Source organism: Grammomys surdaster, unplaced genomic scaffold (assembly GCF_004785775.1).
Source record: "Grammomys surdaster isolate TR1022 unplaced genomic scaffold, NIH_TR_1.0 191, whole genome shotgun sequence".
Lineage (NCBI taxonomy): Eukaryota > Metazoa > Chordata > Mammalia > Rodentia > Muridae > Grammomys > Grammomys surdaster.
The window spans coordinates 14,142,842-14,150,911 of NW_021604636.1; the positions used below are offsets into that span (position 1 = coordinate 14,142,842).

The window sequence follows — 8,070 nt, forward strand, 5'->3', positions numbered from 1 at the left end:
GAGAGAGAGAGAGAGAGAGAGAGAGAGAGAGAGAGAGAGAGAGAGAGGACAAATCCAACACATCCAATAAATAAACTTTTAAAAAGGATTCACTAAGCAGTGGTGGTATACACCAGCACATGGGAGACAGAGAGAAGCAGGTAAAATCTCTGTGAGTTCAAGGACAGTCTGGTCTACAAAGTGAGTTCTAGGACAGTCAGGGCTGTTAGAGGAACCCTGTCTTGGAAAATGAATGAAAGAAAGAAAAAAAGAAAGATTGATTGATTGATTCTGTTTTAATTAGTCTCTGATTTGTATTTCTACATCTAGGCTTATGTTCCTCTAAAATTAAAGAACTACAAAATATTTATGTTCAAGAGTATTTATTATAGCAATATTTATGAAAACAACCTTAAAGCCTAATATTTAGCTTAAATAAAGCAGGGAACGATCATATGTACAGCTACTCAAAGTCCCATTTTGTAGAAAACTCAGTGATCTTGGAAACTGCTTGAGCTATAAAATGTTAAGGTTAAAAATATCAGGTTATAAAACTATACATAAGGCAGAATGTCAAAATTCAAATGCAAATCATAGAGTTACATATATACATATACTACAAGTAGAAAAACGAATGAAAGACAAACATTAAAAAATCTTTACATTAGTTATCTGTGTAATAGAATTATGAGGTTTTTTTTTTTTTAAAAAACTCATTTAAAGTTCTCTGTATTTTTCAATTTTCCCCATAATTACATATTGCTTTCACATTTGGAAAAAATAAATACATGTTAATAACAAAAATACAAAAGTGAGAACAAATGAGGTCCAAAGAGCTACAAATATAAATATTGTACTAGATGTTTTGAACATCTATTTTAAAAAAAAAAACTTTATAGATGGCTAAACCTTCCAGGTAGAAACTTTTTATTTGCAGTAGTACTCGTATTTTTGGCTTGACTGGATTTAGATGCAGGATCCACTGTGACGTATTTAATCTGGAAGCCTCCGGCTGTGACGGATGCATCACTCAGAAACTTCAAGGTCATGACGTTTCCTGGGTGGGGAGGCACACAAAAGGAGGAGGAGGTTACTCCAGGCTGATTTGACTGACAATTCAGTAACTTCTCATCTCACAGAAGGACAGATAAGGATGTAAACAAGATCTCGGAGTCCAGACAGAATTAGTGTCCGTAGTTGCCAGTGAGGGAGTTTCATATTTAACTCTGGGCCTCTCGTCTAATGTGGGAGAAGTCTTTTCTGTTCAGGGCTCAGTGCTCCTGCACTTTTCTGCCCCTCCAAATGAAATAAAATAAATACAATTTTAAGATAGGGTGCTTGCCTAGCTCGTTGAGATTCTGGATTTGATCCATAGCGTAGCAAGACAACAAAAAACAGTTATTCTTATGGACTGATCCACAGTTATACAAATTTGAGTTGTGGATGGGCTGTTTTCTAACTGACGGGGAGCAGCAAATTTTTCATTGTTAAGAAGCAAACTTAGGGCCGTGTATGTAGCCTCTACTAGTCTGCGAGTTAAAGGCTAATCTGGGCTATATAGTGATTTTCTGGCCAGCTAGGGCTACAGAGTGAGAATGTGTCTATCACAAAATAATAATAATAATAATAATAATAATAATAATAATAATAAATTGATCAATAAATTAATATAAAACAAAAGATAAAGAAAGCCAAGAAATGAACCTAGAGGCCTACTTCCTATTGTGGACTTAAAATGCTCCTTAACATGTTGGCCAGAAAGTGCCAAAATAACACATAGGACTATTTCAGGGGGAAAGATTAATAGAACATTTTTATTGTGTGTATGGATGTGTTGTTGACACTTGTGCATGTGAGAGCGTGCCATAGTGTGCCTGTGAGGTCAGAGGACAACTTGGTGGAGGTGAGTCTTCCTTTCCACTTGTACTTGCAGAGGCATCTCTTAAAATTTGTTATTCTGTTTTTATATTTACTTCATTATTTTACGTGCATGAGTGTTTTCTTTACATGTATGTACATGTGTGCAGCACATAGAAGTCTGGTACCCTCCAAAGTCAGAAGAGGGCATCAGAGCTTCTGGATCTAGACTTAGGAATGTTTGTAAGCCATGGTGTGACTGCTGGGAACTGAAGCTGGGACCCTGAAAGAGCAACAAGTGCTCTTAACCTCTGAGCCATCTTGGGAGCCCTGCAAGCCTTTCTTAACTTAGATCCTCAATCCATAATTAAAAATATATATATATATGCATACACACACACCACACACACACACACACACACACACACACACACACACACATATATGGCTAGCTTGAGCCCAGGCAGCCTGGCTGCAGACTTCAATTGTCACACTGCATTTTTCTGACACTGGAAGATTTATCTGATACTTTTTTTTTTCTTTTTTCTTTTTGTACTGTAAAAGAAACCCTGGTTAGCTAGGAGTAGCTTGAACCATTCAGACAGAGACTGGAGGATTAGGACTTTGGTTTGAGACTAGTTTTCAGCTACATAGAATTTAAATCCAATCTCTGTTGGGACTCTATTTCACAATTTGTAGGTGGTAGCCCTGAGACTGTATGTAGCCTAGGCTAGTTTTAAATTCCTGAGTGCTCCTCCTGCCTCTGCTTCCACACCCAGCTCTTCTGTTGGGTTCTGAAGGAAAAACTTCAGGCCCCAACCTTCTAGTAAAGCCCTAAAGTCAATCTCATTCAGATGTTCTGTTAACATAGAGTGTCCTTGAGTGAAAAGAGTGATAGTGGGTTTTCAACAGTACTTATTCAAGGAATGACTAGAGAGCCTCACAGCTTGTAAAAATGACACCTCAGAACTGAGCAGCAGCAAGTGGGTGTGGCAGGCACAGAGAAGGACTTGGCTGGGCCCTGAGCCATGCTGTTCTTAGGTGCGAAGCACTGTGATAATTTTATAACTTGGAGAGAAAACAGAAGCTATCAGAATGCCAAGTGCTGGCGCTGGAAAGAGAAAGAAAACAAAGATTTCCGAGAAAAAGGACGGTTTTAACTAAAAATAACAAGAAATTTAAAAGCAGTTAGGATAACTTAAAGGGTAGCATTGCCTATTGTGATTAATTTAGGTTACTAGGGGCATGTTTTGTGGGCATTATTTCTTAGAAAATAGTATAAAAAATAACTTTGGTGTGTGTGTGTGTGTGTGTGTGTGTGTGTGAGAGAGAGAGAGAGAGAGAGAGAGAGAGAGAGAGAGATTGCCATTATATGGCCTTTTGAGATTTACTACATAAATTAGCATACAAAAAGGATCCTATGGTGGCTAAACAAGAAACCTTTTATCACGGTTTAGTTCAGCACTTCCTTTTGCTGTTTTGTTGTTGTTTTTGTTTTGGGGTTTTGTTTTATCTTTGAGACAGGGTTAATCTGTGTAGCCCCGGCTATCCTGAAATTCGGTCTGTAGGGCTATCCTGAAATTCGGTCTGTAGACCAGGCTAGTCTGATCTGTCTCCTGAGAGCTGAAATCAAAGGCATAACTGCCTGGCTTAACTTCTCTTTTCTTATGCAATGGCTGCTGAAAGTATCTAACAATGTATTTGTTTACTACAATGGGTGTGGTGTTTACTTGATAATTCATTTCAGTCTTTTATGGACAAGTATTTTCAGTCATCATCATCATTATCTCTTCTCTGTTGGGAATTAAACCTAAGGCCACTGCATGTGTAAAGCAAGGACTCTGCTACTGAGCGCGTTGTCAGCCCTTACACATTTATTACCACTCTGAGGCTTGGGTCAACAACAGTTCTTAGGGACTTGTGGATTTAGCTGCTGCCTATCAACGAGAGCTGCCCACACACATCATTTTGATCACAGAGTTGGCCAAAATTCTTAAAAATAAAAATTGGCTTTATTGCAAGCTAGTGGACTATCTGGGTTTCAGTTCTCTCAAGTGTAAAGGGCGAATGGTAATAACGTTGAGGGCATTGAGGGCGCTGTGGAAAAGCACATGGGAATTTTGCAGTGACTCGGGTATTACCTGTACTAATGATGTCTTCTGGAAGTTCATCGCCGCAGTATCTGAAAGGGAAGTTTTAGAAAAGAGAGGTCACACACACAAGAAGACGTACATAGCTATTGATTTGACCCATATTTATAACAAAACACTTTATTCCCCACAAATAATGGCTCATTTTTCTCTAATTACAAGAAACTTATTTTTCAGATGGGGTCTCACTCATGTAGCCCTGACTGACCTGGAACTCACTCACTATGTAGACCAGAGAGCTGCTTGTCTCTGCCTCCCGATGAATCATTTAAATTTAATTTAATTTTAATTTATTTATTTAATTTTTTTTAATTCTTTGAGACTGGATTACTCTGTGTACCCTGGCTGTCCTGGAACTCACTCTGTAGATCAGACTGGCCTCAAACTCAGAGATCCACCTGCCTCCTGAGTGCTAGGATTAAAGACATATGCCACCATTGCCTGGCTATCTCTAATTTCTTATTAATATGGAGTTGAGGGTGAAGAATCAGGTTCAAAGTCATTCTCAATTACACAGTGGGTTTGAGGCTGGCTCAGGCTGCAGAAGACTTACCCTGTAATGAAAATGAGAAGCAAGGGAGGGAGAGATTGACTTGAACATTTTAACAGAAATTTCATTCCCCGAGTCTTTGCATCTTTAGTCATGTGAGGGTTTGGATAACTAGACAATGAGGTTTTATAAGAATCAAACGGAGTTGTCAGTGCTTTTATAATTAGCACAGGTCCAGCCTGCTCAGAAAAGAATCGTTTCTTGGCACACTATATGAAAGGCAGGTGTGATGAAGTATGCCCGTATATGCAGCACTTTGGAGGTGGAGGCAGGAAGATCAGGAGTTCAAGGTCTGCCCGAACTACATTAATGAGCTTAAGTCTAGTCTGCAATCCCAGGTCTGAGACAAAGAAGAGGAGAGAAAGGTTGGGGAGAAAGAAGGGGAGAAAGGAGATGAGGAGAGGGAGGTAGAGAAGAAAGGAGAGGAGGAGGAGAAGAAAAAGCATTACTTTCTGCTGGAGTGAGTAGAAATACTGATCTGATAATGAACAACTATCACAGGAACATTGGAGAGAAAGCTATAGAGTGTCAGATAAATACCGAAAGTTCTCTGATCACGCTGCATGGGGAGGAAACAGCACCTACCTCCCTACAAAGCCATGGACGTCATCATAACTGTCATATATTTCTACATAGTCAGCCAAGCAGCCTGGATCATGTTCAAGGTCAAAGTCCAAAAAGCTCAGGTGAATTCGCTGGCCGTACTTGAGCCGAATGTGCCAGTAGCAAACGTGGTTGTCATCATACTCATTTGGGAAGCCTGGGGATTTAAAAACTCGCTTCGGATCTGTAAAGACACCACCACACTCCTTTGCTGAAATGGGAAAAGAAAGTTCACTTAGACCTTATATATTATTTTTTATATGATCCATAATATATAAGCTTAGAGCTGATAATAATTTCTAGATTTTTATTTTTTTAAATATTTATTTATTTCATGTATATGAGTATACTATCACTCTCTTCAGAGACACGAGAAGAGGGTATTGGATCACATTACAGATGGTTGTGAGCCACCATGTAGTTGCTGGGAATTGAACTCAGGACTGTTGGGAGCCGACACTAAGCCGAAAGCGGCTGTCAGCTTTACAGCCATCTCGAGCCATATACCCTGACAAGAGACTTGTTTTCAACAGCCCGAAACAGCTGAGCACACTCTGATAAACATCTTGTTTTGCTGTTTAGTGCCACCAGCAGGTAGGTACACGTGGTCTCCACGCTGCTAGGTACATGACATAGTGCCTTCAGTTGAGCTTGTCCATGAGGGAAAGTCACGTGGTAAAGGGTATAACTACCCAGGATTTCCTTTCAATAAAGAGACTTGACCAGACTCTGTCTTGTATCCATTTTTCACGTCTCTCGTCCCTCCATCCCCACTCTGTCTCTTGCTAGACCCTGACCTGCGGACCAGAGCAGCAGAACGGGCCATTACAAAGGAACGAGCTGTTACAAAGGACCTCTGGAAGAGAAGTCCTTAACCACTGAGTCATCTCTCTAGCCCCTAAATTTTCTTTAAACTTAAAAATTTATTCTCGCTGGGTGGTGGTGGCGCATACCTTTAATCCCAGCACTTGGGAGGCAGAGGCAGGCAGATTTCTGAGTTCGAGACCAGCCTGGTCTACAGAGTGAGTTCCAAGACAGCGAGAACTAGACAGAGAAACCCTGTCTCGAAAAACAAAAACAAAAAAACAAAAACAAAACAAAACAAAAAAATTATTCTCTCTCTCTGTTTCTCCCTCCCCCACCCTCTCTGTGCGTGTGTGTGTGTGTGTGCACTACTTTAGGGAATCAGTTCTCTCCTACCATGTGAGTCAGTCACAGGGATGGAACTCAGGCCATCAGGCTTAGTGACAAGGTCCTTTACTCATTGTGCCATCCCAGACCCAGCTCCTAAGTTTCCTAAAACGAACAAGGACTTCGTGTGAATTTTAACATGTGAAAATAACAAGAATAACAACCTGTTTGCATTTCTGTTTACATTTTTCCTTGCTCTGATTTTTTTTTTTTTTCGAGACAGGGTTTCTCTGTATAGCCCTGGCTGTCCTGGAACTCACTCTGTAGACCAGGCTGGCCTGGAACTCAGAAATCCGCCTGCCTCTGCCTCCCAAGTGCTGGGATTAAAGGCGTGCACCACCACTGCCGGGCTTCTGAATTTTTTTTTTTAAGGTATAAAATGTACAAGCCTTTTATATATTCTTTAGTGTGTTGTGACAAATACTCATTCAAGTTGCCAGCAGTCTCATCAAGATGATGGAGATTTTATTGTGTAATTGTCATGCTGTGACTTGTTTTCCAGGGACTTAAACTAACAGATCCAGTGCATTCTGTCTGCAAGATCTTTATAAAAGTCACTTTAATTAATGTAATTTGTAACCTGTGTCCTCTTTATCTCTCTCTCCTTTTTCAACAGGGTCTCCAGGCTGGCCTAGAATTTGCCATAATAGATTAGCATAGCCTTGACTTTGTGCCCTTACATCTCCCTCCTGTACTGGGATTACCATGTGCTACACCACAGCTGGACGCCATTGCTCTCTTGGGTGCTGGAGCTTCAAGCCAAGTCTAACATGTACTCAGCACAGGTCAAACTACTAAGAGATACCCCAGCCCTAAATCTGCACTCTCTAGAACATTAGAATCCATGAGTTAAAGCAGTTGAGGGAAGCAAAAGCTGTCAGATCTGTGAGTTCAAGGCCAGCTTGGTCCACAGAGTGAGTTCCAGGATAGCCAGGACTATACAGAGAAACCTTGTCTTGATCCCAAATCCCTCCCAAAGGAAATTAAGAAAGAAAGAAAGAGAGAGAGAAGGAAAGAAAGAAAGAAAGAAAGAAAGAAAGAAAGAAAGAAAGAAAGAGAGAGAGAAAGAAAGAAAGGCAAACGAAAAACAAAACCTAAACCCAAAGAAAGTCAGGGATGGTGGTTTCCAACAAGAATTAGAAAAAACCATGGAGGAGCCTAGGTAATTTTAAATTCCCCATGAGTATAGTATGGACAGATGGTTGAAAATGGAAGCTAAAAACCTAACCCATTGCTAGACACGGTGCCACATACCTTTATTCCCAACACTTGGGAGGCAGAAGCTCGTGGATCTCTGTGAGTTGGAGGCCAGCTTGGTCTACAGAGTGAGTTCCTAGACTCCTACATAGTGAGTCCCTGTGTTGAACCAAAACCAAAACCAAAGCCAAACTTAACCTGTTTGGTGGAGGTGATCACTTTGGGGTGTCTCTTAACTGTGAGTACGAGCCGGGCGGTGGTGGCGCACGCCTTTAATCCCAGCACTTGGGAGGCAGAGGCAGGTGGATTTCTGAGTTCGAGGCCAGCATGGTCTACAGAGTTCCAGGACAGCCAGGACTATACAGAGAAACCCTGTCTCGAAAAGAAAAACCAAAACCAAACCAAACCAAACCAAACCAAACCAAACCAAGAAACAAAACAAAAAAACCCAAACAAACAGTGAGTATGGTGTATCTAGAAAACAACTTTGGGTATTGTCCTGAGGAGTTTTTTTTTTTGTTTTTCCTTCCTTCCTTCCCTCCT

General features: G+C 40.7%; 1 protein-coding gene across 1 annotated transcript in view; it reads right to left on the minus strand.

The window, feature by feature from the left end:
• Positions 1-345: 345 nt before the first annotated feature.
• Tnfaip6 (TNF alpha induced protein 6) overlaps positions 346-8,070 on the minus strand; it is a 20,338-nt gene continuing 12,613 nt past the window's right edge. The window contains exons 4-6 of the mRNA XM_028769305.1: positions 5,122-5,350; positions 3,978-4,018; positions 346-1,036 (exon numbers count right to left, since the gene is read on the minus strand). Coding sequence (XP_028625138.1) covers positions 873-1,036; positions 3,978-4,018; positions 5,122-5,350 — 434 coding nt within the window. The 3' untranslated portion in view covers positions 346-872. The remainder of the gene's footprint in view (positions 1,037-3,977; positions 4,019-5,121; positions 5,351-8,070) is intronic.